Source organism: Bos grunniens, chromosome 16 (genome assembly GCF_055505025.1).
Source record: "Bos grunniens cultivar Pamir isolate PY7600 chromosome 16, Bosgru_T2T1.0, whole genome shotgun sequence".
Taxonomy (NCBI): Eukaryota; Metazoa; Chordata; class Mammalia; order Artiodactyla; family Bovidae; genus Bos; species Bos grunniens.
The window spans coordinates 53,985,142-54,001,633 of NC_141180.1; the positions used below are offsets into that span (position 1 = coordinate 53,985,142).

A 16,492-nucleotide genomic window follows, 5' to 3' on the forward strand; every position below is an offset into this window, starting at 1 on the left:
TTTTTAGTCACCGTGGAAGCTCACTTCCACTAGAGCAGATTGGGATGTGGCTAGGGAGGGAGGCCTGGACTTACATCGATGGAGCAGCCCAGGAGAGAGCCTTTCTGCAGAGCCTTCTGGATGATCCTGAACAGGTTGGGAGGGGCCTTCCTCAACTCATACCACTCAGCGATGCCTCCAGTGAAGTCCTCGAAGCCCTCGGTGGTGGCGCCCCCCGAAAGTGCTTCATAACACCCATTGATCCTGCGGGAAGGGGAGAGACACTGTGGCCTCCGGAGTTGAAACTTCCGCTTCTCAAAGTGTCCTGCCCAACTCAGGCCTCTTGTTGGATGCTCCAGGGACCCTCTGCTCAGTCTCTCCTTGGTTTGTCTCCAGCTCAAGTTGCCCATGAGGGCAGGTGACTGTCCCTGTGGTTACTTTTTTGGAAAAGTCTCACAGAACCTTACAGCTGGAAGGACCTGGATGTTTATCTGGCCAACCTCCTGTATTGATTCTCTCTGCATCCTGGCAGGAAAGGGGTCTGCTAAATGGGCTGTTTGGTGGTTATAGCTTAAAAGGGGACAGCAGTTCAGTAATGAAAGTAGGTTCCCTGAGCATCCTCGGCACTGTCTTAGGAGGTGCTGGTTGCTCCTGATGGTGCCCTGGTCACAACGTTGCTGCCCTGTGGCTTCCCTAACTCTACTGCTTGTGTGTAGACTTAGCAGCAATTCAGGCCCCAGCTTCTCACAGCTGGTGTCTGACTCCTGGCCCTCCTCCCTGGCAGGGGCTGGAGGGAACAGAAATCCTCCTGATGCCTGAGAGCTGCTCACTTTCCTAGAGGGAGCCCAGGCAGCAGGGCCAGGACCGGGCACACTCTGGAGGGGGCTGGACAGATGGGGGTAGGGGGTGGGATCCTGCTGGGAACAGGCAGTGCTGAGCACTGGACAAGGCAGCTTGTGGGGGATGCAGCTGGGAGGGCTGGGGAAAACCATTTCTAATCAGTGTATTATGTATTCTGGGCAAATTTCCATAATTTTCATACCTCTGCAATGGATCGTTTTGCCCATTTGGCAAAGAAATCCTTGATGCATTTAGCTGACAAAAATGTAACACGACCTGCCAAGGAAGTAGAAGTCCTCAAGGCCAGCACGATCAGTGCCGTGTGTGTTCCTGTGCATTTGGTGAAAAATGGCAATAGCCACGTGCATTATCTCCTTGAATTTCAAGCCCAGTTTTGTCCAGAGTAGTCCTTCTGTAGTATAGGACTTTTTTTTTTCAAAATCGTCCTTGAATAGTTTCTGTCTTTTCCAGAATGCAGGGCAGCTGGGGGCAGGCTGGTGGGGGCAGGGCGCAGGCACTTACTTGGCGTAGGCCTTCTCCAGCAGCGCACTCCAGAACTCGCTGCCCTCTGCCGAGTGCACGAAGAGCAGCTCCCCGTCCTTGGTGGGCAGCCTGTCGTCCACCACCACCTCCACCCACTCGCCGTACTGCCAGAACTGCAGGGCAGGGAGAGAGAGGGCTGGCCTGGAGAGGGAGCTGGTGGCAGGTGGCAGCCTGGGGTCCTTCCCACCCCACGAGCCTCAGCTGCACCTGGTTCCTCCCGTAGGAGGCCCTGGGCGTAGGCTCCATGAGCCCACCCTGAGAAGAGGTGCTCCCTCCAGCCCTCGTCCTGCAGGTTCATCCTCACTGAGAAACCAAGGACACATGCTTGCCCCTCCCTCCGAGGCCACACCCTCCCCTTCTACCCTCTACCCTGCACCTTATACTTTAAAAAATACTATTTCTCATTTACCAGCATACAAGGAGGACAGTGAGCCTTACCTTAACATTTTGTCTCAGATCCCAAATAGCACACTTTTTTAAAAACTTGGGAACCACTTCCTGAGAACCCTGCCCTACCACCCTCCTCGCCTTTGCTGTCCTTACAGGGTCCCAGGTTGGTCGCAGGTCAGGGAGCTTCCTGATGTTCCTCAGGGTGCTTAGTAGAAGAGTATTGTTCTCGGCCCCTAGCATCTGCTCCTGGCCCCCAGGATCCATTCCTAACCTCCACACTTGCTCCTAGTACCCAGGACATGATCCTGGCCCTCAGGACCTGTTCGAATTGTGGTATTGGAGAAGACTCTTGAGAGTCCCTTGGACTGCAAGGAGATCAATCCAATCAATCCTAAAGGAAATCAACCCTGAATATTCATTGGAAGGACTGATGCTAAAGCTCCAATACTTTGGCCACCTGATGCAAAGAGCCGACTCACTGGAAAAGACCCTGATGCCAGAAAAGATTGAAGGGAATGAGATGGTTGGATGGCATCACTGATTCAATGGACATGAGTTTGAGCAAACTCGGGAGATAGTGAAGGACAAGGAAGCCTGGTGTGCTGCAGTCCATGGAGTTGCAAAGAGTCAGACATGACTGAGCAACTGAATAACAACAACCAGGACGTGATGAGAAGCTTGAGCCAACTATTAAGTTACCTGGAAGTGGAAGATCCCCGCATAGTTCTCCTGGAAGCTCTGGTCCAGGGGGACGACTCGAGCCAGGATTTCTTCATTCAAAGTGAGGGAGGCAATTGCAGCCAGCAGCCAGCAGTCACCTGTGAATATAGCACAAGGAACTCTCATCAGAGGGGTCTCAGTGCCGAACAGCTTGTCACCGCCTCTGGTGTTGGAAGCCTAAGGCCAACCTGGCCCAGATGCTCCAGCTGGTCCTCATGTGAGGGGTGTGGAGGAAGGCTGGGGTTTGAGGGGACTGCTGAGGGAGAGACGTTTTCGTTGTGATAGCAGTTCGGTGGAGATGGGAGAATTCATTCCCTGAAAGATGTAGACCCTGTGATGGCTAGACTGTGTCCTCACAGCTGGCTCCAGGCTTGGTCCGCTGGAGGTGCTCAGCAGTGAGCATGTGTGCAGTGAGGACGCCAACCTGGCAGAAGAGGCTGCTGAGAACACAGGCTTTAAAGGTGAGGTTGAGTGACAGGAAGAAAACATCGTGATGGATGGGAAGGGATCGAATATCATGCATCCTCTCCTGGGAAAAGGATGTAGCGGCAAGGGAGGAGAGGCCAGCAGGTGGCCCGACGGATGCAAATACAAGGGCCTGAGTCTGAGAAGGCACCTTGGGCTGGGCTGTCTTCGAGGATGGACAAGGACGTATGAAGCCCTCTGCGGGGGGTGTGGGCACCACGCATGGGGAGTAAGGATGGGGACAGCCAGATGGGCGGCTGGTCTGGCAGCCTGGCCTTGGTCTCAATGCCCTCCTCTCTGATACGTGGGTCATACACGAGGTGTGATGAGAGCACGTGTGTAAAGCATGCACTCATTTCACGTGGTCAGAAGCAAGCTGATGGTGGGGAGAGGTCATGTTTTCCACAAGACAAAAGGTCTGACTGATGGAGGCTCTGGGGAAAAGATAAGGAAGTTTACTCCCTTAAGGAATGTGCACTTTCCTACAATTTCCCATGACAATAATAGGAAATAGCCTCAGATGAGTTTGATCTCCATGGCTGGGTTTCTTTTTATTAATTGGCAGATCTATTAAAAGTGTCGTGGGCTTCCACGTGGCACTAGTGGTAAACAATCTGTCTGCCAATGCAGGGTTCAAACATGGGTTCGATCCCTGGGTCAGGAAGGTCCCCTGGAGGAGGAAATGGCAACTCACTCCAGTATTCTTGCCTGGAAAATCCCACGGACAGGGGAGCCTTGCAGGCTATAGTCCATGGGGTCGCAAAGAGTTGGACACAGCCTAGTACACGTGCACACACACACACACACACACTAAAACTGCCACTGAAGTTCACCGTGATCTCTGATTTCTGCAGACTATTCGGTGTCCTGGTAGTTCTTGAACTGGACTGTCCTGCTAACACTTAGCAATGATGCTGTATGAGTAGCTCTGAGGCCTCTGTGTGCTCCTGACAACCCTGTGGAAAGAGGGGGTCCACCCCTCCCTAATCAGTCAATCAGTAACCAAAGGAAGTTAAGTCACTTTGCTCCTCCAGTTGGGCAGGTGCAGTGGGTTCTCTGTAGTTTCCCACTCAGAGGCCATTGCTCCCCTTCTGGCACCACCAATGACCCTCTGAGAAGCAAGCCTCCCTGCCTCCTCCTTGCCTGTGAGATTTGGGTGGCATGGACCCTGCCCCCAGGTGGGAGGTAGGTGGGTCTCTAGCAAATAAGCAGCACGTTCCCTGGCTTCAGTGGTTGGCTCGGGGAAGGTGCTGTAACCCAGCCAGAGCCAGGGGGAGGTATGAGGAGACCTCTCCTGGGGCTTCGGGGAGAGTGGACAGGTTCCTTCTTCTACTTCACTGGCTCTACAATGGTGTGTGGTCTACTGCTGCTGAAGCCATCTTGCAGCCAGCTCAAAGGAAGAGGGGCTGAAAGGTGGAGGAAGAAACCAGGCCCTGGTGTTATCGCTGGCTAGTTCCCTGGATCAAACTGTACCTGAAGCTGTATCTATTTGGACGTCTATTACATGAACTGATCATGTCCCTATTTCCTTACCCATTAGCCCAGTTCCTGCCACTTGACTGCAAGGGGTGCATGGACACTAGCCATTACTTATGAGGCCTTCCTATGTGCCAGTCACTGTTCCAAGAGATTCGGGTTCATCATCTCATTCATTTCCCACAGAAGCTCCATGATGGTGCTGCCACCATCTCCATGTTAAAGCTAAGGATAACAGGGCTTAGGTTAAATGCACTGCCAACTGTGAAACACTACAAGGAAGAGTTTAGAAGGTATGTTTGTCAGATCTCAGAAGACAACTTGTGGGTCAACTAGATCTTTATATAAACCAAACTAGAGACTCTTTGACACACTTAGAATAGGATCATGCAGAAAACTTGGCATTGAGAGGTTTTACTGCTGGCCATGGGGAGGAGCCCCTGCTTGGTGGGGATGGAACTCTACACAGAGGAGCTTTCCTGGCCTGATTCCATATGCTGCCAGACAGGAACAAGATCGTCATTATAACAAACAACATTCAGCCTTTTCTGAGAACCCACCCTTCTCTCAGACTTTATCATATTATCTATCATTCCTAGAGGATGACGTCACCAAGTGCCAGCTGCTGTCAGAGTCAAGAGATCCTCCTTTTCAATCTATTCCCCCTCCTCCAAGCCAGACCTTCTTCTGACTCTAGTCCTTTGAGAACCTGGAGATGCCTGTGATTCTTATCTTTCTTGAGGTTATTTGAGATTTTCTCGGAATCTTGGAAAAGGATTTGGGTCTCTCAATACATGGAGGCAGACAGCCTTGCGGATAACATGGGCCCACGTGTAGGAATTTCAGTGGCATTTGTCCTGAAACCAGTTATTCCCATGGCTCCTGTGGATCCACCATAAAATCCCTGAGCATCCTCCGAAGAGCTTCCCTATCTGTCTGACTCTGGAGGGGCCATCTGAACGCCCTCCCAGTTCTGTTTCCCTCGGTACCAACAGGAGGATGGCCTTTACCTTGTGCATGCGTGTGGGCATCACACTGGTGTGTGTCTGCAGGACCATTTGGTTGCTTTTTAGCCCTGGAGATCACAGCTGTCTATGCTGCTACTCAGGGGACAGTGACTGAATGCATGAAGGACTGGATTTGGGTAGTGGTACCATTTCTTTTTTTTTCCCTTTTTTCCTTTTTGTGGGTCATCCATCTAGGTCAGTGCTGGCCACACACCTCTCTCAGATTACTGCTCACCACCAGACCTGGATGCTCTTGCCACAGCCCAGAAATCAGTGGCCATGCCTCATGGCTCCCTGTTTTCTTTCTTCATGTCCCAGAACCTTTTTCCTGGTCACTCCAGGAAAGACCTCATCTCCCCTGGCCCTTCAGAGAGGATTGCTTTTTTGATCCTTTTCTATTCCAATCTAATTTGTTTCCTCTGATTATAAATTCTAGGATTTGTAATCCTAGAATGTTTCCTAGATGACAAAACTGTCCAAGAGGCAATTAAGAGATTTAAAATACTTTAAGAATTAAGTTACTTGCTTGAGGTTGCAGGTACTGGAAAGGGCAGAGCAGGGACCAGAGTCTGGACTCTTTTGCTTCCGCCAAAAGAAATGAGAGAAATAACAAGTAGCTAATATTTTGTGTGACATTTTGGAATTTACAAAATCATGGTTTACATTTTATTTGATCCTTACAGATATCTTTTGAGATGATTGTCCTTACAGTATTACTAATCACCTTTTTTGGATGAAGCTCAGGAAGTTTTGTGTTCTACCCAGTTGACAGGTCTTACATGCAAATTGTCTGAATCCACACCCTGGGTTTTGTTTAAAAAACATACCTTGCAAAATACTTCCTTTGGTTAACAGCATGACTCATAACTAGGGAAAGAACCCACTAGGAATATCCAACTGCAATTCAAATTTAAAACTAAGTGGTAGGGGCTTCCCTGGCAGTCCAATGGTTAAAACTTTGCCTTCCAATGCAGCAGGTGGGTCCAATCTCTGATCGGGGAGATAAGATCCCACATGCCTTGAGGCCAAAAAGCCAAAACATAAAACAGAAACAATATTGTAATGAATTCAATAAAGACTTTAAAAATGGTCCATATCAAAAACATCTTTAAAAAAACCCCAAAACTAAGGGGTAACAAGCAGCGGCCTCCTGAAATCCTATATTGCATGTTAATATCCCAAAATCCTTGGCTCAGAAATATTAAAACATGTCACCTATTCAATGCAATGCAGTTCCCTAAGGCAACAGGAGGATGGCCTGTCATTGCACAGCCAAGCCCCTAGCACTAAGATCACAGCACAAGCAAGGGTAAACAAGAGTTAGATGCACTTTATGGTCAAAGGTTCAAAGTTTTTCATATATACACACATATAAGTGGCTCTAAGTCTTATTTCTAATAAGGTAGAAACATTTGAAATCCTATTTTATAATAGTATCAGTTCAGTTCAGTTGCTCAGTTGTGTCCAACTCTTTGTGACCCCATGAATCGCCACATGCCAGGCCTCCCTGTCCATCACCAACTCCCGGAGTTCACCCAAACCCACGTCCATCGAGTCAGTGATGCCATCCAGCCATCTCATCCTCTGTCGTCCCCTTTTCCTCCTGCCCCCAATCCCTCCCAGCATCAGAGTCTTTTCCAATGAGTCAGATCTTCGCATGAGGTGGTCCAAAGTATTGGAGTTTCAGCTTTAGCATCATTCCTTCCAAAGAAATCCCAGGGCTGATCTCCTTCAGAATGGACTGGTTGGATCTCCTTGCAGTCCAAGGGACTCTCAAAAGTCTTCTCCAATACCACAGTTCAAAAGCATCAATTCTTCGGCGCTCAGCTTTCTTCACAGTCCAACTCTCACATTCATACATGACCACTGGAAAAACCATAGCCTTGACTAGACGGACCTTTGTTGGCAAAGTAATGTCTCTGCTTTTCAATATGCTGTCTAGGTTGGTCATAACTTTTCTTCCAAGGAGTAAGTGTCTTTTAATTTCATGGCTGCAGTCACCATCTGCAGTGATTTTGGAGCCCCCAAAAATAAAGTCTGACACTATTTCCACTGTTTCCCCATCTATTTGCCATGAAGTGATGGGACCAGATGCCATGATCTCAGTTTTCTAAATGTTGAGCTTTAAGCCAGCTTTTTCACTCTCCACTTTCACTTTCATCAAGAGGCTTTTTAGTTCCTTTTCACTTTCTGCCATAAGGGTGGTGTCATCTGCATATCTGAGGTTATTGATATTTATAATATACTTTTACATTATTTTATACTTCTGATTTCTTAAGTCCATCCCTCACCACACGCAGCAAAATATTTTTAACAAAGTTGGGAAGCTCCCTTACAAAACCTATTTTTTTTTTTTTTTTGGCATACAGCAAATTCCCTTTGGCTTTCTGTTTTACATATGGTAATGTATGTTTCCATGTTACTCTTTCCACACATCTCACCCTCTCCCCATGTCCATAAGTCTATTCTCTATGTCTGTTTCTTCACTGTTGCCCTGAAATTCTTCAGTACCATTTTTCTAGATTCTGTATATATGTGTTGCTGCTGCTGCTAAGTCGCTTCAGTCGTGTCCGACTCTGTGCGACCCCATAGACGGCAGCCCACCAGGCTCTGCTGTCCCTGGGATTCTCCAGGCAAGAACACTGGAGTGGGTTGCCATTTCCTTCTCCAGTGCATGAAAGTGAAAAGTGAAAGTGAAGTCGCTCAGTTGTGCACGACTCTTAGCGACCTCATGGACTGCAGCCTACCAGCTCCTCCGTCCATGGGATTTGCCAGGCAAGAGTACTGGAGTGGGTTGCCATTGCTGGTATTTATCTTTCTCTTTCTGACTCACTTCACTCTGTATAATAGGTTGTAGGTTCATCCACCTCATTAGAATGGCCCTCATCAAAACCTATTTTTAAAGTTTATTTATTATCTGTCCATATAAGCTTTCTCAGTAACAAAATCTGAAAACAATGGTTATAGCAGTTTGCATTCATGCAGACTTACTATGTGCCAGGCCCTGTGCTAAAATGCTTTACATGTACTGTGAGCAAAAAAAGTATCACCTGTCACTTAGTAAACAAAGAATGTTGTTGCCGTCAAACCATCAGCCACTGCAGCGGCCCTGCCAGTGAGCCCTGAGGGAAAATCAGCATGGAGAAGACTGGGACACTGGTCCTAGACAGTTAGGATGCACACCTAAGGAGTAACTTCAACGAGCCCAGACTCTTGCATCTTCTCATGCATAGAAAAGCACTGAAATCATTAACTTGAGAGTCTGCTTTTTATGATTAGCAGTAATATTTTAATGTTCAAATCCATGTTTTGTTTTGTTTTTCAGCAACCCCCCTATATATCCTGCATATCCTCCCTTATGTCTTTGGAATGATTCCTCAGAGCTAGCTGAGAGGTTGTCTCCCAGACTACAGTCCTCAGTAACGTCCCCGAATAAAACATAACTCACAACTTTGAGGTTGTGTGGCTTTGTTTTTTAACTTGAAAGTATCATGAAGTTGCCAGAAAACAATGTGAGAGGGACTTTCCTGTTGGTCCAGTGGTGAAGAATCTGCCTGCCAGTGTGGGGGACATGGATTCGATCCCTGGTCCAGGAAGATCCTACGTGCCGTGAGGCAATTAAGCCCAGCCACAGCTGCTGAAGTTTTCACTCTAGAGTCCATTCTCTGCAACAAGAGAACCCACCACAAGGAGAAGCCTGCGCAGCGCAACTAGAGAAGACCCTCACACAGCAATGAAGACCCAATGCAGCTAAAAAAAAAAGAAAAAGCTAAAAACCAAAACAAACCCATTTGATATCGGTGGGCACTATTACCACCTTCTGTAAGGAGACTGGGTGGCTCACCCCAAGGTCCCAGCTAATGAATGGCTGTCAGGCCTGTCTGAGCAAAGCACACTCTGTTAATGCATAATCGGAACAGTCTCCTTGGCAAATAGGTGTCAATTTCTAATTCACTTAGGTCCCAAGACATGGTCCTGGGGGCTTTTGTCCTTGAGAGGTGACTCCATTATGTGTCAGCATTTGGGCTGCTCAGTGTTTTTTCTTTCTAGTTTCCTGCTTGCTCCACCTGGATGGCCACACCTGCCTGAGGGTTTTCTCCCCACAAGGAAACCTGCTGGGTTCCCCCTACCAAGGTCAGAATCTACCCATCCTACAATGGTTTAAAAAAACCCATCTGCTCTGGGTAACCCCATGGTGACCTGCTCCTGCAGAGGTGAGCAGGGTGGAGAGGAGGCACTGGAGTCTCCTTCTGGCACAGCCTGTTTGGGTCGGCCACGTTGGGGTCTGGGTAAAACCAGGCTGGCCGGTACAGGCCAGGCCAGATGACCCACTGACCTCTGAGGCTCCAGCTCACCTGTGGTTCTAACTGGTTTGAGAGGATGCCTGCCAGTGACCAAGGCCTCTCCTGGAATGCTGCCACATGGATGGGGCTTGAAAAAGAAAGATCCGGTGTGTACTTCTATAGATGTTTAAATTATATGTCTATAAGAGACTCTGAAAGTGAAAATGGCTCAGTCGTGTGTGACTGTTTGTGACCCCATGGAGTGTAGCCCACCAGGCTCCTCTGCCCATGGAATTTTCTAGGCAAGAGTACTGGAGTGGGTTGCCATTTCCTCCTCCAGGGGATCTTCCTGACCCAGGGATCCAACCCATGTCTCTTGCATCTACTGTATTGGCAGGCAGGTTCTTTTTTTTCTAATTATTTTTAAATTTTAATTGGAGGCTAATTACTTTACAATATTGTGGTGGTTTTTGCTACATAGTCACATGAATCAGCCATGGGTGTACAGGTGTTCCTCATCCTGAACCTCCCTCCCACCTCCCTCCCCATCCCATCCCTCAGGGTCATCCCAGTGCACCAGCCCTGAGCACCTTGTCTCATACATCGAACCTGGACTGGCGATCTATTTCACATATGCTGTTCTCTTAAATCATCCCACCCTCGCCTTCTCCCACAGAGTCCAAAAAGTCTGTTCTTTACATCTGTGTCTCTTTCGCTATCTCGCATATAGGGTCATCATTACCATCTTTCTAAATCCATATATATGCGTTAATATACTGTATTGGTGTTTCTCTTTCTGGTAGGCAGGTTCTTTACCACTAGCACCATCTAGGAATCCTGGGAGGGATGGTTATGCCTCCTCATTCGCTTGCAGAGGCTTCCAGCCAGGCTTTTTATGTCCAACAGTGTTCAAAGCTTCTCTGACTAGTGTGATCTGTCCTCCACCAGCTGTTCACCCTTAGAATTAACTCCAAGGGCATCATCCAGCCTGCATAGACAATCATTTACTCCATTTACACTGTGGCCCACATTCTTGGCTAGAAAAATTCACCATCATAAAATTGCTACTTCCTGTTAAGCCAGTCTATAAATCTAATGCAATCCCAATAAAAACAGCAAGAGGATTTTTAAACAATTGGAACACAGCTGATTCCAAAATTTACTGGGAAAAAATAAACATGAAGCCAAGCCAGCAAAAAATCTAAATATCTATTAGATATTAAAACACACACATAATAAATAAAATAGTACAGAACTTGTGCATGAACATAGAGATACATAAATGCACTGAATAGAAAGTCCAGAAATAGTTCCAAACATAGAAATTTAGTAAAGATAAGTTATTCACAAATGAAATCGGAATAACTGAATTGAACAACATCTAGAAAAAAAGTCAAATTATAGCTCATCTTGTCATGGGAATAAATTCTAAATGGAATAACATTTATATATAAATATAATATTATACATCTTAACTATATACTTTATATTTTTATGTATTATATGTAAATATTATAAATCTATCCATTTGTATTATCTACATATTTTTGCTTATGTATTTATATGATATACTGTTATATTTTAATACAGCCACAATATGATCAATCTAGCCATTTGTATTATTGACATGTTTATTCATGTATTTATATGATATACTGTTATGTCTTAATATAAATTCATGCTATGATAGCATTATAATATTTTTATAAATCCATATATTCTATAAGAGATAATGGGAGAATTCTTTTATAACCTTAGAGTGGAGATATCATCAAATTACAACCTAGAGGTCATAAAATATTCTAAGAAGTATTCTTTAGGTCTTTTTATTTCTTGTGGACAGTACAGTGTTAAACAGTCTTTATTTTTTTTGGCTGTGCGAGGTCTTCGAGGCTGCAGGCTTTTCTGTAGTTCTGACAGTGGGGGGCTACTCTTTCGTCGTGGTGTGCAGGCTTCTCCCTGTGGGGGCCTCTCCTGTTGCAGAGCACAGGCTGGAAGGCAAGCTCACTTCAGTAGGTGCTGCGCGTGGGCTCAGCAGTTGTGGCGCATGGACTTAGCTGTTCTGAGGTGTGTGAGATCTTCCCAGATCAGGGAAGGAATCCACGTCTCCTGCACTGGCAGGTGGATTCTTTACCACTGAGCCACCAGGGAAGCCCACAACAGCTTTTAAATTAGTCCACTGAGTAAGGTTGCTGCTAATGGATTTTAAAAGCCATAAAATGTTTAAATGATAAACTTAACTACATTAAAGTAAAAAAAAAAAAAACAAAAAACGACATGCTAAACAAATCACAATAAGCAAAGTCAAACTAAAAAATAACAGGGAAAAATATCTGTTACTCAGATCCCAGACCAAAAGTTATGTATAAATCTTCTCAGTATTTAATGAGAAAAAAATGAAAGCTCAATAGAAAAATGGGCAACGGCATCAACAGAGTCAATGGGAAAAGGAAAAATTAATGGCTCTTAAACATATTAAAAGGCACTTACCCTCACTCATCATAGAAGAAGCATAAAGTAAAACTACACTGAGATACCATTTTCACCCTTGGGATTGCCAAGGTCAAAGCATGATGACCTGGAGAGGTTGTGGGGGAATGTACATCCTCAGTCCTGACAAAGGCAGTTTGAGGCTATTGTTGATGTGCTCCAGTAATATCATAGTCATCTCCCTACAGACATTCTCACAAGAGAAATGATGTATGTACAAGTTTATTTACTGCAGCGCTCGCTGCAACAGAAAAGTCTGAAACAAGGTAAATCTCCATCCACAGAGGAGAGGTGAAACAAACTATTGTCCTTCTCCAGGGATAGTCTATGCGGCCATAAGAAGGAATGAAGACGCTCCCTGTTGATACAGAATGATCCCCAAGATGTGCTATGTGAAACAAAGCAAGTGCAAAACAACAACAACAACAAGAGGAAACAGAAAAAGAGAAGATGGGGGTACCCTGTATTTGCCTCCCTTTTCTAATTCATATCTTCACAATCTGAAGTTATTTGGGAGGGATTGGGGGCAGGAGGAGAAGGGGACGACAGAGGATGAGATGGCTGGATGGCATCACTGACTCGATGGATGTGAGTCTCAGTGAACTCCGGGAGTTGGTGATGGACAGGGAGGCCTGGCGTGCTGCGATTCATGGGGTCGCAAAGAGTCGGACACGACTGAGCGACTGATCTGATATAGAAGAGAAACATGTTCTTCTATAAGCTTAGATTGTGGTTTTATTACCATAAACTCTAGTTTATTGCCCTCAATAGATAATTAGTTAGGTTAATACTTGCAGTGAAAAAAAATGAAGTTTAATATCAATTACTCTAAATGAAAATTATTTTTTGGCAAAAGTCTTCTATAATAATTGCTCCATAGTCAACAAGAACCCTGGAGGAGGGCATGGCAACCCACTCCAGTATTCTTGCCTAGAGAATCCCTATAGACAGAGGAGCCTGGCAGGCTGCAGTCCATGGGGTTGCAAAGAGTCAGACAGGACTCAGCGACCAAGCACAGCACAGTCAAGAAGAACAGTTGATCAAGTCACTTACTCCCGTGTCCGCCAAAGTGTGTTCTGTAGAAACCAGTTCCTCAGGTTAACAGATGTTCCTTCAGAAATGTGTTCAGTGGTCAGATAAGTTTGGGAAATGCAAAGCTAACTAGGTCAGGTGTGGAGACATTCAGAGTCTTTCAATAATTGTACACGGTCACCTCCCCAAAGCAGGGCCGTGGATGGCTCTGCGGTAAAGTACCTGCCTGCAACGCAGGAGGCACAGGAGATGCGGGTTTGATCGCTGGGTCGGGAAAGATCTCCTGGAGGAGGAAATGGCAACCCATTCTAGTATTCTTGCCTGGAAAACCCCATGGACAGAGGAGCCTGGCAGGCTGTAGTCCATGGGGTCAAGAGTTGGACACAACTGAACTCATGCACACATACTTTAGAACTTGTTTTGCTATAAGACACACACACATACAAACATGTATATATATATGCTTTTTGGGGTGAGGGGGTAAAGCCAAAAAAATTTCTGAGGAATGAGGCGTGGTATATCTAAATACCAATACATTCTGACTCACCACCTCTCCTCTGCCTTTCTCATCCTGGGAGCCTGATACCTGCCTTGGTCTGTCCTGAGGCCTGAACACAAGCAGGGACAAGTGTCAGAGCTGGGTCACTATGGGTCCCTGACTGCCCTGGCTGCTGGTGACATTTCCTTTCAGCAGGCGGCTCCTGGCCAAGTCCCTCCCTGAGGCAGCAGACAGGGTCCTGCCCAGAGGTTCCCAAACCACACCAAAGCCTGACCGCAGGCTGGACAGACGGGCTATTCCAACATCCGGGCTCCCCCCACACTCGGCTCAGCCTCTGCTCCTCCTTTCAGTCCTGGGAGACACTCGGCCAGTCCAGGCCTGCCAGGCTGGGGAGGGGGGCTGGGGGATTTTCTGTTCCGCTTTGCACCCTTAAAGCTCACCTGGTGCCCAACAGCCTCCTGCCTGGTCAAGCAGGGGCTTGCTGGCCCTTCCTCCCAACACCGGCACCACATCCAGACTTAACTCCCAGGAAGAGACAGTCCTCACTCCACATGGAGAGGGGACCTAGAATGCAAGTGCCCCGGGAAAGGGAACTGTGGATTCAAATGCCCTCACGTGAAAATGACTGAGCCCAGGTCAGTGGGGGGATGAGAGAGGCGGTGTTCTGGGAATCTGGAGCAGGCTGGGGGTGGGGGACAAGTGGAAAGCAGGATAGAAAGGAAATCACCCAGGGGAGGGGATCCAGGGCCTCAAGCCAGACTTGCCCCTTGATTTTGGACGTAGGCGGGCACTGCCCTGCCCAGTGGGGACCTCTGGATCCCTGTAACGGGCGTGTCTCACTGGAGGTTGTGTTCATGCCTGTTTCCTCAAAGAACTGCCTCACTGCCCCCTCATCTTGCCTTGCACCGCATTCTCTCGCCTTCCCACACCCCTTTTTGCCTCCAGCACCAGGAAACCTCCGTGCCAACTCCACCCTCTGGGGATTCCTCAGAGGCTGGCTCTTGGCTGCCCTGTCAGTCCCCTTTGGCTGGGTTTTCTCCTCCAACCCAGGCCCTTGGGATTGTCCTTTCAGCAAGACTTCCTCTACAAGTCGGCTTCATGATGTCCTAGGGGCCTGCTCTGCAGCTAAAAGGAGGTGCACAAACCCACAGGCAGGATGCCTGCCGCCTGGGAGCGCTGACCTGCTGGAGGAGAACCTCGGGGCCGGCAGCACCTGGGTTGATGGTTCGCCTACCGAGGGGTTCGCCTACCGAGGGGTTCGCCTACCGAGGAGGTTAGAAGAGCCCCAGCCACCAGACACAAGGAAGGGGCTCCGTGGGCGCCCACACTCCCCCCAGGCAATCCCCAAACCAGAAGGGAAAGACCCCCTGGATAGAGCTGGGAGGGCAGATCTGGATATGAATCCTGACCTCGCCACTTAAGACTGTGTGATCTCGGACACCTTTCTTAATTCCTCTGAGACCATGTTTTCTCAGCTGTGAAGTGGGTAAAAGACACACATACCCTCAAAGGGTTGTTAGGATCCGACGGAAAAGGGAAACTAGGGTTCCTGGCTGGGTTTCAGAGATCTGTAACCCAGAGACACGGTGTGCACATTTTGCCTGTAAGCAAACACAGGCATTTTCCAGGGAGGAGTCAGGTTTCACCCCCCTTTCATACCCCGAAAGTTAAATAACACCAGAGCTGACACTGAGTTCCAATCCTGGCTTTGACTGGGGGCATACTACTCTCTGTGTGCCTGTTTTCTCATGTATACATGGGCTTCATAATAGGGAGCTGTCTCGAGTTGAGAATTAAATGCAAGAACATAAGCATTTAGAACACTGTCTATAGGTGGTGGCTGTTTTTAATCTTCTAACATTATAGAAGAGAAACCTGAGGCCTGGAAGAGGCGAAGTCTTGACCGAGGATGCGTTATGCACCAAACATTGGCCACAGCAGGCTGCGCTGTTTCGGAAAGGGTGACAGCTCAGGATGGGGGGGTGCAGGAAGGTGGGAGTGAGGAGGGAGGGGAGCCCCCAGGGTGGGGAGGAGGAGGGGGTGAGAGGGGAAGGACTGAGACCACTAGCGCCTGTGGGCCTGATCATTGTGAGCCCCGGCCAACTCGTCCAAAGTAAGGGGGCGGGAAGGAGGTGTAAATAAAGGTGAAGCGTGAGCACTGATGAGGGTGTAGATCCAAATGCATTCACTCAAAACCCCAGAAAGACAGAGAGATTCCCTGGTGGCTCAGTCGGTAAAGAATATGCCTATCAATGCAGGAGATTCAGGTTTGAGCCCTTGGTGGGGAAGATCCCCTAGAAAAGGAAATGGCAACCTATTCCAGCATTCTTGCCCGGGTAATCCCATGGACAGAGGAGTGTGGTGGGCTACATACAGTCCATGGGGTCACAAGAGTCGGACGCAACTTATCGACTCAACCGCCACCACTCACCTTCACCCCCACCCCTGCCTCGCCTGGGACTGTGGCAGCTGTCCCTCTCTACTCCCAGTGCAGGACTGGGAACTGAGTACCACCCCTCTGGGCTGAGGCTGGTTTGGTGGTCTCTTCTCTGCTCTGTCCCCTCGCAGAACCCAGGAGCCTCCTCCTGTGTCTGCAGTTTGATAATCGCTTTCTCTCCCTGCACGCCTTTCCCAGGCGTTTTCCGCACAAAACTTCTACTACCTTTGTGCCCACAGCAGAAGAGGATTCGTCAGTTTAGTTCAGTCGTTCTGAACTGAACGTCAGTCGTTCAGTCGTGTCTGACTCTTTGCGACCCCATGGAATGCAG

At 47.8% G+C, this 16,492-nt stretch overlaps 1 protein-coding gene across 1 annotated transcript in view; it reads right to left on the minus strand.

Moving 5' to 3' along the window:
- The window catches only part of CAPN2 (calpain 2), a 58,366-nt gene that overhangs the window by 24,476 nt on the left and 17,398 nt on the right, over positions 1-16,492 (minus strand). The window contains exons 3-5 of the mRNA XM_086345199.1: positions 2,452-2,570; positions 1,342-1,475; positions 75-243 (exon numbers count right to left, since the gene is read on the minus strand). Of these exons, the coding sequence (XP_086201325.1) occupies positions 75-243; positions 1,342-1,475; positions 2,452-2,570 (422 nt within the window). The remainder of the gene's footprint in view (positions 1-74; positions 244-1,341; positions 1,476-2,451; positions 2,571-16,492) is intronic.